The sequence below is a fragment of the Microtus oregoni genome, unplaced genomic scaffold, assembly GCF_018167655.1.
Source record: "Microtus oregoni isolate MIOR12 unplaced genomic scaffold, Mior012 000007F_ref0000211, whole genome shotgun sequence".
Lineage (NCBI taxonomy): Eukaryota > Metazoa > Chordata > Mammalia > Rodentia > Cricetidae > Microtus > Microtus oregoni.
Window position 1 is genome coordinate 10,322,272 of NW_024543066.1, and position 19,921 is coordinate 10,342,192.

Sequence of the window (19,921 nt, forward strand, 5' to 3'; positions counted from 1 at the left end):
TTTCTTATTTTTCCCACTGGCTGCATATGTGAAGGTCTAGGTGATTTTCCCATTTCTATCTGGCTGTTAGAGTGCTGGAGCTAGGATTACAGATATGCGCCACATCTGACTTTTTATACATGGTTTCCTTTCCTACATTGGTTCTGGAGCTTGCATGACAAGAACTTTTACCTGCCGAGCCATTGGTCTCTTTTTGTATGTTTTTGGTAAGAGTCTTTTATAGCTGGGCATGGTGGTACACTCCAGTAATCCTAGCATTTGGGATTTTGAGTTTGAGCCAGTCTAGGCTATATGAGAGCCTGTCTAAAAGAGGAAAAAGGGTTTTATTTGGTAGTAGCGTTGTCCCCCCCCCCCCTTTTTGTGAGGATGGTGGTTGAAAAAGGGTTTTTCTGTGTAGCCTTGGCTCTCTTGAAATTCACTGTGTACACTAGGTTGGTTTGAACTCAGACATCCAACTGCTTCTGCCTCCTTTGATTGAAAGTCTGTGTCCCTCCCCAGTAGCCTTTGCTGGACTAGAACTTAGTATATTCACCAGGCTATCCTCTTACTCAGAGATCTGCCTACCTCTGCCTCCAGAGTGTTGGGATTAAAGGTGTTCAACACCATGGCCAGACTCTCTTGGGTTTTTTTTTTTTTTTCCGAGACAGGGTAGCTTTTGGTTCCTGTCCTGGAACTCTTGTAGACGAGGCTGGCCTCGAACTCACAGAGATCCGCCTGCCTCTGCCTCCCGAGTGCTGGGATTAAAGGCGTGCGCCACCACCGCCCGGCTGACTTTCTTGTTTTTTAATTCCCTCTATTTTTCTTGACTTTACACTCACTTTATTTCTGTCTTCTAATTAGCAGATGTTGATGTTTCCTTTGTTCTTTTCAGATCTAGTCTAGACATTTTTCATCTACAGTCGGGACACAAAGTTATTCTGTTTTCTTTCACTTAAGTTTTTAAATTATATGTCCTGCCCTGGTTCTTCGTTCATTTGGAATTGATTTTGCTTTATTGTAAAAGTCAAACATGTCTCCACACTTGGATCTATAATTAATCCAGGGCATATACTGAACCAGCTGTCCTTCCTCTCATTGTGCTATAATGTCATCACCGTTGTTACAAAGCAAAGGTCATGTGGGTCTGTTCTGGCTTCTTTGTTCTGTTTTCTTGGATTTTCTGTGGCACATACCTCTTTCTTTTTTCCTCTTAAATATCCTAATTAAGTTGTAATTTATATACATAAAATTGGCTCTAATCTTGTTCAGTTGCTACCTGCTGTATTTTCAGAGTTGTGTCGCTTTCACCACTGACTTCAGAACATTTATCCCTCTGAACAGAAACAGTATCCACTACCTGCAAATCTCTCATCTACAAATCTACTTTGTTTTTCTATTGAGTTGCCTGTTCTGGACATTGCATAGAAATGGAGTCGCACTGTGGCTTTGAGTGTGGTTCCTTTCACTGAGCATTCTCTCTTTTCAAGGCTCGGGTAGCAAGTGTTCTACCTCATTCTCTTAAACTATATTCTAAATTTAAAAATATTTTAACTCTATTCAAGAAAGCTCTCTTGTCCTCTTTTATAAAAGGCATTGACTTTGCTTACCAGACATATTATTTCTAGATATTCTGAAGTCCTCTATGGTCTTTAGATTAGTAACTTCATTGTAAGGTTATTAATAATGATTAGTATATGTTTTGTTACTCTGATTTATCACAGGAAAATTTTTGCCTATTCAAGTTTTCTTGGTATTGTTTCATTGAAAATATAGACAACAAGGATTTAAAGGCATTTTTCATGTTAAATTTTTTTTTAAACATTTATTTTATGAGGGAGTGGGCAAGGGTACATACCATAGGATGTGTATAGAGATCATAGGATAACTTGTGGAAATTGGATTTTTTTCTTCTGTCATGTTAGGTTCTAGGATCAAACTCAGGTCAGCAATATTGGTGGCAAGTGCCTTTACTTAGTGAATTGCCTTGCCAGCCCTAATTTGTCATTTTAACCAAACAGCCTTATGGTATTGCTTGTGTCCTTTGTTTTGTTTTATTTTGTTTTTTTTTTTCAAGGCAGGGTTTCTCTGTGTAGCTTTGGAGCCTGTTCCAGAAATCACTCTGTAGACCAGGGTACAGCTGTTTTGTATAAATTTGCCCTTTAATGACTGCATTATCGAGCATGCTTTAAAAGATTCCCCCTATGTATTAGAACATATGTTAGAAATCCATTTTGTTCTGAATAATATTCCTTCTATATTGTATCCATGTGGTAAAGGATATGCCAAGTTGGTTGTGGTAGCTCACACCTGTAATCCCAGCACTTGAAAGGTTGAAGCAGGATAATGGCTAAAACTGAGTGTAACACTCTAACAGTGAGTTAGAGTTAAGCCCCCCCCCCCCTTTTACCCTCTCCTTGGAACAAAAGATGTTTCCATGTCTTAATGTCAAGATTTCGATTTGTAGCTCTATACTTAGGAACAGAGTTGCTGGTGTGTACCAGCTCTGCTTCCCCTTGGAGGAGCTGACAGCATTTAGAGAGTAGCTGCATGACTGTTTTCTCCGGTGAGGGAAGACTATAACTTTTCGTTATTCTTGACGACACTTATATTTCTCCTCCTCCTCCTCCTCCTCTTCTTCTTCTTCTTCTTTTTTTTTTTAAATATACTTTTGAGAGAGTCTCTTGTAGCCCAGGTTGGCCTTCTGCTGGATGACAGGTGTGTGCCACCACACGCAGATCTTGTGTGGTTTCTTTATTGTGTGTCTGTTTTAGTGTAAAGGCCTAGCTCACACAGCCAAGGCTGGCCTTGAAGTGCTGATCTTCTTGGCTCCACCTCCTAAGTGCTGTGTTTATAGGCGTGCACCACCAAGCCTGGCAGCTTTGTAGTTATTATTTGTTTTTGCTTTTTGAGATAGGATTTCTCAAAACAGTCCTGGCTGTTCAGAGATCCGCCAGCTTCTGCCTCTTAAGTGTTGGAGTGTTGGGATTAAAGATGTGTGCTGCCACCACCCTGCGGCTTTCCAGTTGTTGATGGTGTCTCTGCAGCACAAAAATTTTAAATTTTGATGGAGTCCAGTTTATCTGTTTTTTAATTTTATTTTATTACTGGTAGTTTTGGGAAACCACAGCCTAAGTGAAAGTCCTGAAGTTATGCTTGTATCTTCTACTAAGAATTTGGTTGCTGGGGACTGGAGAGATGACTCAGTGGTTAAGAGTACTGCTTGCTCATCCAGAGGTCCTGAGTTCAATTACCAGCAACCACACGATGGCTCACAACCATCTGTAGTAAGATCTGACACCCTCTCCTGACCTGCAGGCATACATGCAGACAGAACACTAATATATAATAAATAAATCTTTAAAAAAAGAGAGAGAGAGAATTTTGGTGTTGTACTCACTTAGGTCTTTATCCATTTGAGTAAATCTATTTGGTGTGAAGTAGTCTTCCAGTGTTGTTCTTTTGAATGTTAATATCCATTTGCCCACCTACCCCCCCCCCCACCGTTTACTGAAAAGAGAATTGCTTCTCTGTTGCATTGTCTTGGTGCTCTTGTGCAAATACCTTTAAAAATTAAACCTCTTTTTACAAAAAATTTAAGAATATTTTTGAGTTTATGCAAAAAAATTCTTATTTGTATACAGCTTAATTTCTTTTATGTTCTGTACCTTGTATTATAACTTTATAAAGAAGGGCAGAAAGTAAAAACTCTCTTTGAACTAAGAAGATCATTCTCCTTTATTTATGAAGTTTTCAGACAGCAGACATAAAAGGGCATTGTTTTTACATGAAAAAACTAATACAATTATTATTATTCATTAATATTTTTTTTTTTTTTTGGTTTTTCGAGACAGGGTTTCTCTGTAGCTTTGGTGCCTGTCCTGGAACTAGCTCTTGTAGACCAGACTGGCCTCGAACTCCCAGAGATCCGCCTGCCTCTGCCTCCCAAGTGCTGGGATTAAAGGCGTGCGCCACCACCGCCCGGCTTATTCACTAATTTTTAACAGGGTCTTTATGTAGCCCTGCCTGCCCTCGAACTCCCTGTGTAGACAAGGCTGGTCTTGATCTCAGAGATCTGCTTGCCTCTGCTTCACAAATGCTGTATTAAGGGTGTGTACTACTATACCCAGCTTAAAAACAATTTCTGTCAAAGCAGTTAGGTGCTGCTGTCAAAACCGTTGGGTCTATAAATATGAGTTCTGTATAGGAGGAGAAATTTGAGATCCTGTTAGATTTCATGAAGATAAAGCAATTATTTATATTTTTATTTATTTATTGGTTTTTCGAGACAGGGTTTCTCTGTAGCTTTGGAGCCTGTCCTGGAGCTAGCTCTTGTAGACCAGCCAGGCCTCAAACTCAAAGAGATCCACCTGCCTCTGCCTCTGCCTCCCGAGTGCTGGGATTAAAGGCATGCGCCACCACTGCCTGGCTAAGATAAAACAATTATAATTAATATCATTGCAATTATTTCAAAGTGACATTAGTATAAAAGTCAATTTTTATTGTTTCAAGCTTGTTTTTTTTTTTAAATTATTTAATATTTTTCTGTGCTTTTGTGTGAGGGTGTCAGATCCCCTGGACCTGGAATTACAGACAGTTGTGAGCTGCCATGTGGGTGCTGGAAATTGAACCCAGGTCCTCTGGGAAAGCAGCTGGTGCTCTTAACCACTGAGCCATCTCTCCGGCCCTCAAGCTTGTTTTCATAGGGCATTTTTACTATTTCATCTTTAGACAAGGACTTGATACTTGATGATAGAAAAATACCTTGACCTGGTGGCACCGGACTGCCCACACTGAACGATGCTATTTTCCTATTGTAGCAGTAAATGTAACAGTGCATGAAGGTGTAGGTTTAGTCTGAGCTACTTAGGTGAGGAATGTTTGTGTATTCATCAGTGTGGATATGGACTGTTCTAGCAGAGCTTAGAAACGTGATCTTAGATCAACACAGTATTGAGTAACAATAATGTACAAAGTTTTTCTGTCAAGCCGGGCGGTGGTGGCACACGCCTTTAATCCCAGCACTCGGGAGGCAGAGGCAGGCGGATCTCTGTGAGTTTGAGGCTACATCAAATCTTTTAATTCCATGGAATATTCTCTCTTTCTCTCTCTTTTTTTCTCTCTCTCTTTCTCTCTCCCTCCCTCTCTCCCTCTCCCCCTCTCCCTTCCTCCCTCTCTTTTTCTTTTTGAGACAAGGTTTCTCTGAAGCCGTGGCTGTCCTAGAACTTGCTCTGTAGACCAGGCTGGCCTCACCTGTCTCTTCTTCCCGAGTGCTGGAATTAAAGGTGTTCACTACTACTGCCTGGCTGGCATATTTTCTTAATACAGAAAAGGCTGAAAGTTGATAGTTGCATCCACATATTTTTTTCATATTCAATTTCTAAGTTTAAGGGGCTGAGGATGTATGTAGCTGTTGGTAGAGTGCTCACATGCACAAAGTGCTGGGTTCTTCAGTCCACATTACCAAAAAGTGGGACATGGTGGCACATGCCTGGAATCCTTGTACTTGGAAATAGAGGCAGGAGATCATAAGTTCACAGCCATCCTCAGCTATATAGAAAGCATGAGACCAGCCTGGGTTAGATACCTTGTCTCAAAAATAAACAACAATTTATAAGTTTAGTATTTCCATTTGGCAGGTACATCAGTCTAAGAATTTTGAGGTGGTGCAATTCAAAAGTAAGACAGGGATGGAGAGTTAGCTTAGTGGAAGAATACTTGGTTAGCATGAACAAGACCCAGGGTTCAATTCTTAGCACTGAAATATGAATAAATGGGTTCATGCAAGATAAACCATACCTAAAATTAATTTATATCTTAAGAAGTTTCACATTTTAGCATGCGTTATAGACTTAGGTTAATAAATGTTGTTTTAACTTTTATTTTATTTTGTTTTTTGAGGCCAGGTTTTATACTCGTCTCAAACTCAGTATGTAGCCCTGGCTGGTTTTGAACTCCTGATCATCCTGTCTCAGCCTTCCAACTGCTGGATTACAAATATGGGCCGCTGTGTCTGGTTTAATGAGAGTTGTTTTTTAGGCTAGAAGTTATAGCAAGTATATTGTTCACGGTTATAAAAAACTGAAAATTATCTTATAGGTTAATTCTTGGAATCAGTGGTTATTCCACATTAAAATATTAGTCCTAGAATTGTTTCATTATCTGACCAGATATATAGGTAGGTGGAGATTTCCTTTATCCTTGAGCCTTTTTATATTTCTCTTGTCTATGAGGGATTCCTTCTCAATAAAGTGGTACTTACTTTGTGCAAGTAATGGCTTCCTCAGTGCCTGCCCTGGTGCTGTGAGGTCACTGCCTTTCACACCTCTTGAATGAATGCCTCAAGTACTCAGAGATTACATTCATCTGGAAGGAATCTGGTAGGCGCACTCAAAGGACTGTTAACATCTCTGACAATTTCATGTTTTGGCAGGTAAACCTAGCCTTTAAGCAGCCTGGAAAGAGGCTAGAGCATCAAGGAATTAGAATTGAATTTGTAGGTCAAATTGGTGAGTTTTAAAATAGTATTCTTTTTTCTTTTGATGACTGAAGAGGGTTGGATTTAGCAGTTAAATAATTGAATTAGAACTTAGCTTTACAAAAAGAAGAAACTGATTATATGTACTAAAAGAGGACCTAGTATAGTAAATCATGTATCTCGGTTGTATTTAATGATATGTGACTCATTCTGCGTTTGTTCTTAGACTCTACTATAAAATATTAAACTACCAGCCTTGAAAAATAATCATATGTCTCCCATCTGCCTTCATTTTTCATTAGTTTTACTCACAATGACCACTTCACCTCCATCTTTTGTTTCCTCATTTGTCTCCTGAGCTAGTGTCTACCTATAGCCAGACTCCCTCCTGAACAGAAAATTCCACATACGAAGGAAAGGAGCAATTTCCTCTTCACTTAGATCAGATTGTGTACATTTCCATGTGGGTGCTTTGGAGACACTCAAGTTAGCAGAAAGCAAAACTATATATACATTTTCTGGTGTTGAAGAGTCAGGAAAGAAAGTATGTCTTACCAGGACTCTCTCCATAGCTAGGTTTAAAATCCAGCTAATTTTTACTGTACTTTTTTAAAGTACCAAAGCTGGAATGGTGGATATTTATCTATTATGGATAAAATCATACTCAGGAACAAGTTATAGAAATTAATTGATAGTTGGTTTTATTCTTTTGTGCATTGTAGTTTTATCAAAGTAATGTATTTGTCTAATAAAACAGAACAGAATTGTATTTAAAGGGAAGATGCTCAGGTGACTACTGGGATGTGTCTGCTTCATATTAGGAAGTACAGTTACATGAAAGTAAATGAGGACTTCTCCATCAGAAGGGGTCATTGTGTTAGTCTGGAGTTTATCTGTGCCCAAGTGGATGTAATGAGGGAACAAAATTGAGATCATAGCTCTAGATTGTTAAAGTAGAAGCCTATTTAGCTAATTGCTTTTGGTAAAAAAAATTATTTGTTTAAGCAGTAGAAGTTTGGGTTTTATTGAATTGGATATTAAATATAATTGGTCTTTTTGCTGTTTTAAATTTCTTAGAACTTTTCAATGACAAGAGTAATACTCATGAATTTGTAAACCTAGTGAAAGAACTAGCCTTACCCGGAGAACTGACTCAGAGCAGAAGTTATGATTTTGAATTTATGCAAGTTGAAAAGCCATATGAGTCATACATCGGTGCCAATGTCCGCCTGAGGTATGGATGTGTATTAGAAATTATAACAGAATCAAAACTAGAAAACCATGCTACTGCCGATGTCTTTATATAAACTCGTAATTATAATCCTGGAATGAAAGGCGTAAGATTTAAAAATTCTGTCACGTATTATGTTTCACCTGATTTGATAATGATTTGCAGTAATCATGGCTGTCAGCATTACAGATTCAGAGATGTTTCAGTTTTACAATCCCCTTGTATGAGTTTTTAGTATTAGTTAGTTTAGATCTTTAGTTTTCTAATGACCCTCATCCCCAGAGTCTGAATGGTCAGGGTTACACAAGCAAAGGGCAGAACTGAAGTAGGATTTCAGTTCTCTTTAGCCTTGGTTTGTCTTTTTATTCTGTGTGTGGGCACCTGCATGCCACTGTGCACATACAGAGGTCAGAGGACAACTTCCAGTTGGTTCTCTCTTTGCACCATATGGGTCCCAGAAGTCAAGCTAAGGTTGTCAGGCTTGCCAGCAAATGCTTGTACCTGCTGAGCCCCCTCACTCACCCAACATTTCAATACTTGAATCTCAATGAAGCAGGTCCCAGGGTCGCCTTTTTCTGTTTCACATGGTATTATTCATTTAGGATTGTATTTGCCGGCACAAAAGCTAATAATGCTGCCTCAACTAGAGACTTTGAAAAAGCAAAATGGTGACATGGAGAGGCTTTTTAAACAGCTGATGTAATAAATAAATAAATAAATAAATAGAAAAATAATTTTCCAACTCAAAAAAAATAAAATAAAATAAACAGCTGATGGATGGTCCCCTAAAGTCATTTCAAAAGTATTTATTTGTAAAATTGAATTTTGTAATTTTTCATGTTGTCAGCATTAAAAACAAATGGAAAACTAGAAGTATAGCATGGGTAGAGGACATGCTTAGCTTACAAGGGCCTTGAATTCACTCCCTAGTCCCAAAGCACCCTCAAATTAGAGTTTCTTTCTGAGTAAACAAGTGGAGGAAGTTGACACTTGGTCCCATCAAAGAGAAAGCTGAATTAGTTTGCATTTGCTTACTGAAGCACCCGAATTTAATCTATCTAGGTGGTTCATTTCATCTTCTCATTAACTTCCTAGGTATTTTCTTAAGGTGACGATTGTGAGAAGGCTGACAGACTTAGTGAAAGAGTACGATCTTATTGTTCACCAGCTTGCTACCTATCCTGATGTCAACAACTCTATTAAAATGGAAGTGGGCATTGAAGATTGTCTGCACATAGAGTTTGAATATAATAAGTCAAAGTAAGTTTTTTCTGCATCCCTGTGACCAAACTACCTGACAGAGTCAGCGTAGAGCAGTGAAGATTGTAGACTTGTTTTCTGACTACTTGAGCAATAATACATGTGTACTGTTGACAATTTAAATTATATAGAAATGAAGGGAGGAAAATCATTAATCACATAATTTTCATCTTTATCACTAACCCACTATTAATGCCTTTCTTGTGTGTCTTCTCAGAGGTAAAAAGGGGTGGTAGACATGCCTTTTATATTTGTACTTTTAGAAAATGATCTCATTTATTGTATAATACCTTTTGTTGTTGGTGGTGGTGGTTTGAGAAAGGGCCTTAACTATATAATCCTGGCTGGCCTGGAACTCACTATGTGGACCAGGCCTTTGCCTCTTTTTCGGGTGCTGGGGCTAAGGGTATACACCACTACTTCTAGTCTGTATAATGCCTTTGAGAGTTGTGAAAGATGTGAAGATGCCAAGGAACTGGTACATGAATGATACAGTGATCAATAGAAGTCTTCACATAGGTAGTGGCCCCCTCCAATAGCTGTTTTGAATTTGTATTTTTTTTTAAATATTTATTTACTTATTTATTTATTTAGTATACAATATTCTGTCTGTGTGCATGTCTGCAGGCCAGAAGAGGACACCAGACCTCTTTACAGATGGTTGTGAGCCACCATGTGGTTGCCGGGAATTGAACTCAGGACCTTTGGAAGAGCAGGCAATGCTCTTAACCACTGAGCCATCTCTCCAGCCCTTGAATTTGTATTTTTGAGATGAAAAGTTTGCTATATAGTCCAGGCTGGTGTCAAACTCATGACACTCCTGTCTCAGCTGGGATTTTTAGGCATGTAACCGCCATACTCAGTGTCAGTTTACTGACACGTGGTGTGATAGGTTTTATACATAAAAAGGTCTTATTTCCTATTATATTGAATCGAATTATATAATTCATAAAATTATACGATGTAAAAAACCTCTATGATACCATTATACCAAAAATATTAGTAACTCCTTTATATCACCATGTATCTGATAGCATTCTTGAATTCCTACTTTTCTTTCTTGTTTTTTTAAGACATGGTTTCTCTGTGTAGCCCTGGCTATCCTGGAACTCACGCTGTAGGTCAGGCTGACCTCAAACTCCGACATTCTCCTGTCACTTCCAAGTTTACATCACTGACACTATTATATATGCCTTTGGAACTTTCCATAAAATTATTAGGCAGTTTGGAACCTAAAAAGCTGTCACTGAAGCTTTCCTTCAGATTTCTGTGTTCATCAGTGCCTGGGTTATTATGTTGACATCTAGTTTTGGGAGGAAGCAAAAAATACTGAGTATTATGGGGGTTCTCAAATTTATTACTTCATGATTTCATGGCTTATTTATTTAATACAATGCAGCAAACTTAACCCCTGAACATAGCACCTGGGTCTCTTTGACTAGATGATTGGTTAGCTGCTCTCTGTTCAGCCCTTATCACACTAATACTATTGAGTTCTGAGTAAGGACTTTAGTGCTGAAAACATATTAATATATATATATAGTTATGTAAACATCAAGCATAAGAGCTTAACTTTTTATTCAGTTAAGTGCTTGAGTGCTCTGGAAACTAACTTTTTTGGTTTTGGTTTTTGAGACAGGTTTTCTCTGTGTCACCCTGGTTGTCCTGAACTCACTCTGTAGACCAGGCTATCCTGGAACTCACAGAGATCCTCCTGCCTCTGCCTCCTGAGTGCTGGGATTAAAGGTGTGTGCCACCTCTGCCTGGCTATGAAAACTAACTTTTAAAGAGAGATCATTGATTGGGCTGGCTATTGAGTTCTCCAGGTATATTTGACCATCAAGTAAAAGTTTGATTTCATATTTGCATAACGAACTGATTAATACTCTTTGAGAAAAGACATTAAAGAATATGGATAGTCTCAATGGTATTTTGAGATAGTTATTTTCCTTGAGGTAATTTATTACCTTTTTAACTTGTCTCTCTTTTTTTTTTTTTGAAACTGAAGTGTATGATACATATTCTTTCCAAATAGGTATCATTTAAAGGATGTGATTGTTGGAAAAATTTACTTTTTATTAGTAAGAATAAAAATACAACACATGGAGTTACAACTCATCAAGAAAGAGATCACAGGAATTGGTAAGTCGAAGAAAAAAAATTAATTAAAATTAAAATTCCTTGTTGAAAATGTAGAAGTCATAGAATGTTAACACAAATTTGGAATCTACAGTGGATATTAACTTTGCTATTTAGTATTCTGCTGTAATTCAGTGCTTTTAAAAAACAGTTCTTTAGCTGAATATAGTGGCAAGCCCCTCTAGACTGAGGACAGAGCATCACTTGAGCGCAGGTATTAAGACCAGCTTGATTGTTAAAATGAAATTTTTTTAAGATTTATTTATTTTATACACAACATTCTGCTTCCATGTATGCTCACATGCCAGAAGAGGGTGCCAGATCTCATTACAGATGGTTGTGAGCCACCATGTGGTTGCTGGGAATTGAACTCGGGACTTCTGGAAGAGCAGCCAGTACTCTTAACTACTGAGCCATCTCTCTAGCCTCTGTTAAAATGATTTTGTAATGGGTATTTACAAAAATCTGATCCATTCTTCTTTAAAGACGAGGTGTTGCTGCCTCTAACTTTTCTTGCCTCAGTTTCCAAGTACTGAGAGTACAGGGAGGCTGAAAAAGAAGCCAGGCTGGGCTACATAGCCAGACCATGTCTCAAAACACAAAACAGCCAGCGGTGGTGGCACACACATTTAACCCCAGCACTTGGGAGGCAGAGACAGGTGGATCTCTGTGAGTTCGAGGCCAGCCTCGTCTACAGTGAGAATTCCACGACAGCCCCAGACTGTTTCACAGAGAAACCCTGTCTCAAAAGAGACATTAAAAATAACGAGCAACATGCATGGCAAACGCTCTACTGCTGAACTTCACCCTTAGCTCTTAATATAGCTGTTTTTATTTTAAACTTTGAACTGTCCTCATTTTTTAGATATGGGTTGAAATATAGATAATTAATCCCAAAGTTGTGTATGCGTGTCATTTAAGTATTCAGCTTGGTGTTTTCTCCATGTTAAAATTGACTCTGTGGGAGATAGTTTGAAAATTTCAGAGAAAACCTTGATAGAATGTTAAGTTATGTATGTCAGTACCTTCTCTTTTAGCATATAGTAGGAAGGATGGCAGGAGCTATGTGAGGCTGACGGAGCTGCATCTACCTGTGGGGAGACAAGTATGCAGCTGAGTGATAAGAGTAGAACAGAACTTAGTAGGGAATGGCCAGCAGAGCATAAGGTAGCAATGCAGTAATCAGCAGAAACAGGACAGAGATTTTATTTCTGGGAATATTCAAATCAATGTCATTTCTACCATTATACTAGGACCCAGCACCACAACAGAAACAGAAACAATTGCTAAATATGAGATAATGGATGGTGCGCCAGTGAAAGGTAAGTCAGTTGCATTCATCTGCTACTTCCTATTTGATAGACGTCTTCCTGAACATCCCTGGCTGCCCTGTAACTTCTCCTTAGATCAGGCTGGCCTTAACTAATTGGTGGTGATCCTCGTGCCTCTGCCTCCCATGTGCTGGGGTTATGGGTGTGCACCACTGCATCTGGATTCATTTACTTCAAAATATTTTTTAATTAATTTTATTTTTTATGTGTATGGATATTTTGTCTGCATGTATGTGGGTACCATGTGCATGCCTGGTACTTGTGGAGACCAGAAGAGAGCATCGGATCTCCTGGAGTTGAAATTACAGACAGTTGTGAGCTGCTGCGTAGGTGCTGGGAATCAAACCTGATCCTCTAGAAGAGCAGCTCTTAAACTGCTGAGCCCTCTCTCCAGCCCTTAAAAATCTTTTTGTACATGATTTATTCATGTGTGGGGAGGGGTGTGTGCTTGCATTGCATGCATGTCGATGTCATAGGACAACTTGTAGATGGTTCTCTGCTTCAATTATGTCTTCAGCCTTGGTGGCAAATGCCTTTACTTCCTAGCCTTCTCGAAGCCTTTCACTTACTTCTGTGTATGTGGATGGCAGTGTTCATGGCAGCTGAACTTTACTCTTCATTCAATATGAAAGTATGAATTCTTAAAATTAATAATGCCTGGGCATAGTAGCACATACCTTTAATCCCAGAATTTAGAAGACAGCAGCAGATTTTGTGACTTTGAGGCCAGCCTGGTCTACATAGAGTTCCAGGATAGTCAAGGCTACAAAGAAAGATCCTGTCTCAAACAAACAAAACAAAGAACAACAAAAAAACAAAACACAAAAAAGTTAAAAACAGGAGCTGGAGAGATGACTCAGAGGTTAAGGGCATTGCCTGCTCTTCCAAAGGTCCTGAGTTCAATTCCCAGCAACCACATGGTGGCTCACAACCATCTATAATGGGGTCTGGTGCCCTTTTCTGGCCTGCAGACATACACACAGACAGAATATTGTATACATAATAAATAAATAAATAAATAAATAAATAAATAAATATTAAATGTTAAAGTTAAAAACAAAAAGCTTGCAATGATATTTTTATTCTTTCAGTGTTAGAGGTTAAATCCAAGCTCCTCATGCATACTAGGCAAGCACTGTACTACTGGGCTGTGTGTGTGTGTGTATTCTCCCATCTTTTAACTTAAAGAAAAAACTTTCCATTTTATTATTATTATGTGTGTTTCAATGCAGACACTTGTGCCATGGCTATGTGTGGAGGTCAGAGGACAACTTTCAGGATTTGGTTGATTTTTCTCCTTTCTCTGTGGGTCCCAGGAATGGAGTTCAGGTTTTCAGACTGCTCAGCAAATGCCTTTCCCTGCTAAGCCATCTGGATGACTGGCCCTTTGTTGTTGAGATAGAGTCTCCCTAAGTTGCCCAGGAAGGCATTGAATTTTATGGTCTTTTGTTTTAGACAAGGTCAAGCTGGTTAGAATTACTCTGTAGCCAAGGATGACATTGATCTACAGGCATGCACACCATGGCTTGTTTACATTACATTACATAACCTTTAGTCAGTAGGCCAATGAAACCAGTATTCTGGTTGGTTTTTGTTAACTTGATACAAGCCTACATATATTTGGGAAGAGAAAATCTTAATTGCAAAAATGCCTTTGTAAGGTTGGCTTGTCAGAAAGTCTTTTCTTGATTAATGATGGATGTGGGAAGGCGTAGCATGCTGTGGGTGGCACCACCCCTTGGCAGGTGGACCTGGATTGTATAAGATAGCAAAGTAGAGCACGCTATGGCAAGAGCAGGTTAGTAAGCAGCATTCCTCCAAGGCCTCTACTTCAGTCCTGCTTCTAGGTTTCTGCTTGGCTTCCCTCAGTAGACTGTGATTTGGGATATGTAAGCCAAATAAACCCTTTGCCTCCTAAGTTGCTCCTGGCCTTAGTCTTTATAATAGAAGGTAACCTAAGACATGTCCTTAGGTTTTCTTACTCTAGTACAAATTACTTCAGAAAGGAGCTAATCTTTGTTGAGTGCCAATTGTGAATAAGACATTATAGTTTTTAGGTGTCATTAAGTTCCTTACTATTCTTTAAACTACTTATTTCTTTCCAGATGAAAAAGTGCAGAGAATTGAAAACATTTGCTACAGCTTATAGAGTCACTGTCACTGTATAGTTGGCATTTGACCCAGGCCTTTCAGACTCCCATGCCCACACACATGCACTTTTGTTCAATGCAATATTAGTTTGTAAAATACCAGAACCTCAAATTTTTATGTAAAATATAGATTTTGTGTAAATGACATCCTAGCCCTCGGGTTGCTGAGGCAGGATGATGGCTGTGCATTCAAAGCCAGCTTGGGTTATAGTGTGACTGCCTCAAAAAAAACCCTACAAATAAAAGTTAAATAATGGGGGCCAGACAAGATGGCTCATTGGGCAAAGGTGCCTTTGTGGAGGGGCTCATTAGGCCATGCTCTTTCATCAGAACCTACAGGCAGGTAATGGGTGCTGGGGAGGGAGAGACATTTTCTTCAGTGGTTTAGTCACTAGTAAGATATCCACACTTGTATAAATAATGCTTGCCTATGCTCCTGTAAGTAACCTTAATTGAACTCATTGGTGTTTCTCCTCCTCCCCCCCCCCTCACACACACACACACACACACACACACACACAATGAAATTAGAAGAGGTGACTAACTGGGAAGAGGGGAAATAGATCAGCAGGGGTTGGCGGTTGGAAGGCTACAGGAGAGTGTAATGAAGGCTACAGGAGAGTGTAATGAAGAGTAAACATGATAATGATCAAAACACATTATATACATGAAAGTCTCCAAATGGAAACCATTACTCATAATTTATGTATGCTACTTCAAATATTTAGATAATACTGAATATACATGGCTCAGCATAGTGTTTTCATGAATGTTAACCCCAATGTTTGGAAGGCAGAGGCAGAAAGACTTGAGAGTCAACTCTAGTCTTTACTATTTAGGGAGACCCTATTTCAAAAGAGGGCCAGGATAGAGAAAAAGAGGGACAAAGGGAGGATAGAAAATATGAAAATCTCAGTAACATTTTTCTTCCTGGTATTGAAGATGAACATAGAATTATGAACATGCTAGGCAACTAACTATTCTACTACTGAGCTATCTCTCCAGTCTATTATATTTTTAAATGAAGGTATGTCATTTTTTTTATGTTCATGTGTGCATGTGTGTGTGCTGCATCTTGGGTGGAACCAAAGCACTGGTGTCCACTTGGCTTCTTAGTCCTAAGTTTTATGTGATTATATCTAATTATTTGAGAATAATGGATATTGTTTTTCTTTCAGGAGAATCTATTCCAATAAGATTGTTCTTAGCAGGGTATGACCCAACTCCCACAATGAGAGATGTGAACAAGAAGTTTTCAGTAAGGTACTTTTTGAACCTGGTGCTTGTTGATGAGGAAGACAGAAGGTACTTCAAGCAGCAGGTAGGCTTCAATTTTGGGGTAGATCTGATAACATCTAGAGAGCCTTTCCTCTGACGCTTACTATGCTGAGAAAGTGGGGTTCTGAGTGTGTGTGGAAACACTAAATGCTTACTACAGAAGTAGGTGTTATAAGAGATCTTTTCAGCCATTCCACACCACTAGAGAGCTTCACTGTCAGTCAGCCCTTTTGTTTTTCTTCTAAGCAAGCTTTTTAATGTCTGTAGTTGATAGATTTTGAGGTTGTCACTTTATTTTTAATAAGTAGTTGTTATGTCCTGTGGAATACCCAGTTCTGACACGTTTTTTTAAGTGTAACATAGAACTTTTCATTGGAGAAATTAAATAGCCTTTACAGCGTCTTGAATAGGGCTGTAATTAGAATGGTCTTCTTCAGTGTGAAGTGGATTAATAGAGTGTTTCATAGCCAAGTTAGAGATTATTCTGTGCTAGCTGGGCATGGTGGCTTACGCCTGAAATTCTAACACTTGGAGGCTGAGACAGGAAAATCACAGTTTGAGACTAACTTGGGCTACATAGTAAGAACTTGTCTCATAAGAACTAAATAAGGGACTGGAGAAATGGCTCATCAGTTAAGAGCAGTTGTCGCTCTGCAGAGAACCCAGATTTGGTTCCTAGCACCCAGACTGTGGGTCATATGGCCTTCCTAGGCACCGAATATGCACATGATGCACATACACACATGCAGGCCAAACACCCACACACAAAATATAAATCTAAGCAAACAAACAAAAAGGCCAGCCAGTTATGCCTTCAAACAGGAATTTAGAAGAGAGATTTCGGGATTGACTGGTAGACAGCACCGTGGGGATTGGAAGGCATTAGTGGGAAGAGGTACAGCAAGCTTAGTTGTCATGCATCATACAGAGCAGAGAGTAACTCAGTTTGGGAGAGAAGGAGTTAGTAAATTAGCATAAGGTATGGGGTGCTTCACATGTTTGGAATTTTATCCTGGAGGTACTAGGAACTATCAAAGAATAATACAAGCAATGTTTATAAAACAGATAATGTGGGAGCTGGAGAGATGGCTCAGTGGTTAAGAGTACTGACTGCTCTTCCAGAGGACCTGAGTTCGATTCCCAGCACCCACATGGCAGCTCACAATTGTCTGTAACTCGAGTTCCAGAGAATCTGACACCCTCACAAGGCATACTTGCAGACAAAACACCAATACACACAAAATTAAAAAACAAAACAACAGACAACTTGGGGTCCAGTGAATGATTCACTGGGAAAAGATGCTTGCTGCCAAGTCAGAAAACCTGAATTCATCCCCCAGAACCCACAAGGTGGAAGAAGAAAACTGACTTCGAGAAGTTCTTTAGCCTGTGCATGTATGCTGTGGCACACAAGTGCATACATACACATGTGAAATGTACAAGTAAAAATAATGCGGCAGTGATATGAAGGATAAATTAGAACAAGAGAAGCTGTTTCCCAGAAAGTAGGTTCCATGTTCTAAGGCCATGACAAGGGCTTGACCTTAATGAAAGCAATGGAACCGCAGCAGATTTGGGGGATTCTCTAAAGCAATAACAACTAAGACTTTGTGCTAGGGTGGATTTTTTGGTGGTGTTGAACATGAGTGCAGGTGGGAACAGGAAGAGTCAGGACGGCTGGAGACTTTGATGGGGGAATTGAGATTGTTTTACAGCTTCCTGCAGACAGTATTTTCATAGTAAAAATCTAAGCCATAACAGAGAACTTCAATATTACTGCTATCTTGTATTTTCCCCTAGGAGATCATCCTGTGGAGAAAAGCACCTGAAAAACTGAGAAAACAGAGGACGAACTTTCACCAGCGGTTTGAATCTCCAGAATCACAGGCATCTGTAGAACAGCCCGAGATGTAAGCAGAATAGGACAAAAGCAGCAAGAACAAGAACTGTAGCCAAGAGCTGAAGCTCAGTGGACTAAAGATGGTAACAGCCTGGGGAAAGTCCAACTCTGTCTGCTAGTCTTCCTTATCCTCAAGTGCTGCATTTATCTTACAGTATGATTAAAGATTCTTTGTGTATATACATTTTAAAAAGTGCTTTCTTGGAAACACTGGAGAATTCTTAAGCTGCCTTTTTTGTTTTCTTTTTTACTGCACACTGATAAGCACTCAGATGCATCAGCAAAAAACATTAAGGATTTTCATGTGAGTAGGCTGGTATTTGTAATTTTGTTTCCTTTATACATAATGTTGAAATTTCTTTTCTCTTTTTTCATGCTAATGATTACCTCTTATTCTCTATGTGCAAAAAATTAAATATTTTTTTTGTTTAAGTAAAATGAGAAAACCTGATCAGTCCTTATGTCTTGCATAGTTTTAAGGCACGGCTCCTCAGTACTTTTGAGAATTGTTTTTACATGTGTATCAAAAACCAACCTGGTGTTGCATGGTAGATGCTTCTGGATCTGCCATTTCACAGCTTCCTGAATTTTAATCTTTGGGCTCTTCTGAGGTGTATTAAAATTTTCCAACCAAGAGCGTACATGGCATGTGGTTGTGGTCCTCTTCCCCCATGTTAACCTTTTTTGCTATTTCTGTATTACCATGTAGGTTCTGCAGTGTGGAGCTCACACGTTTGCATTTTAGAACGCCTTAGCCCTGTATCATTTTTCCATAAGTACTTTGAAACATGTATATGCTTTTTAATTTAAGGATTCTTCGCCATATGTATGCATATATTTCTTTGGGGATAAGAGGATCCGGGAAGCAAATACAGGGATCCACCAGATCTGGACAATTTCTTGTTAACTGGAACACTGGTTTGTTCAAACTCAATTAAACACCACCTAGTCCATTAAAAAAAAAAAAAAAAACCAAAAACACTAAATTCAGGTCATTTGTCCAGTGTCTCTGAAGAAGGTGGCTGTAGTCATCTGAGCACAGATACACTAATGTGGAACATGGGGCAAGACAAGCCTGCTGTGTGGGAGTTACTCAGTTCATTTTTCTTTCCTACCAGTATTCCTTGACACACCTCAGAGCAAGTTTTGTCAGTTAGCCTTACTTTCTGAGGAAGCTGAACAGCCCGAGTTACATTTCTTTAAATCTATTTTACTATGATGGCACTTTGATAAAATGGCCAGCAACCAACCCTGGCCAAGGTTCCACATACCGCGTCCTGGAGCAGCTATTGTAATGTGGATTTCTAAGAATGGCCATGTTTCCCTTCATGTAAGTGCCTGTTCAGAGTTTCAGATTTTCAAAATGCCAAATATTTTCATGGTCACTTGCATGTAGTAATCTAGGAATATTCAGAGATTTTGAAAACCAATTGTATTTAACCAGCCTCAAGTTGTGCAACTATGATATATAATAAATAATTTGAAACAAAGTCTGTGCTTGTAGTCTGAGTAAAATGACTTTATTCTCAAATCTTCTCATTGTTAGTACGTTGAACACAGGATTGCCAGTGGTTTAGGAAGACATAACAGTGAGTTTTTATAAATAGTATGTAGCTTCAGGTTTGTTAAGTTTTTTATTTTTTTATTTTATGTGTATTGCTGTTTTGCCTGCATGTGTAAATGTCCAGACATAATGGGCAGTACCCAAGAAGGGCAGAAAAAGGGCATCAGACCACCTGGAACTGAAGTCACGAATGGTTGTGAGCAGCCATGTAGGTGCTAGGACAGAACCCAGGTCCATTGGAAGAGTAGCCAGTGCTATTTACCATGAGCTCTCACTCCAGCTCCACCAGCTTCAGTTTTAACTAGTCATATAATGCTTTTAATTAGTTTGCTTAAAAATTCATATAAAATGCTTTTTTACTCCACCTGAGACTTTCTGGTGCATGACCAATTTGAAAATTTTTCTCAACTCTGTATTTAGGATTTCACTTAAAAGTTGGTAAATAAAAAAACAATAGCAAACTATGAGCTAAATTTGTCCACTGACACACATAGTGTCATAGTGATTCTCAGTCTTAGTCCAATGTTGGGATTACTTCAAGAACTTGAAAAAAAATGGTCATGCCTAGATTTCACCTAGACAGTAAAATCAGAATCTCACTGGGAGTAGTGATA

General features: G+C 38.9%; 1 protein-coding gene across 1 annotated transcript in view; it reads left to right on the plus strand.

The window, feature by feature from the left end:
• Positions 1 to 19,224, plus strand: part of Vps26a (VPS26, retromer complex component A) — a 30,470-nt gene extending 11,246 nt beyond the window's left edge. The window contains exons 3-9 of the mRNA XM_041656432.1: positions 6,410 to 6,485; positions 7,532 to 7,688; positions 8,781 to 8,945; positions 10,981 to 11,087; positions 12,338 to 12,406; positions 15,744 to 15,886; positions 17,644 to 19,224. Coding sequence (XP_041512366.1) covers positions 6,410 to 6,485; positions 7,532 to 7,688; positions 8,781 to 8,945; positions 10,981 to 11,087; positions 12,338 to 12,406; positions 15,744 to 15,886; positions 17,644 to 17,757 — 831 coding nt within the window. The 3' untranslated portion in view covers positions 17,758 to 19,224. The remainder of the gene's footprint in view (positions 1 to 6,409; positions 6,486 to 7,531; positions 7,689 to 8,780; positions 8,946 to 10,980; positions 11,088 to 12,337; positions 12,407 to 15,743; positions 15,887 to 17,643) is intronic.
• The last annotated feature ends 697 nt before the right edge of the window (positions 19,225 to 19,921 follow it).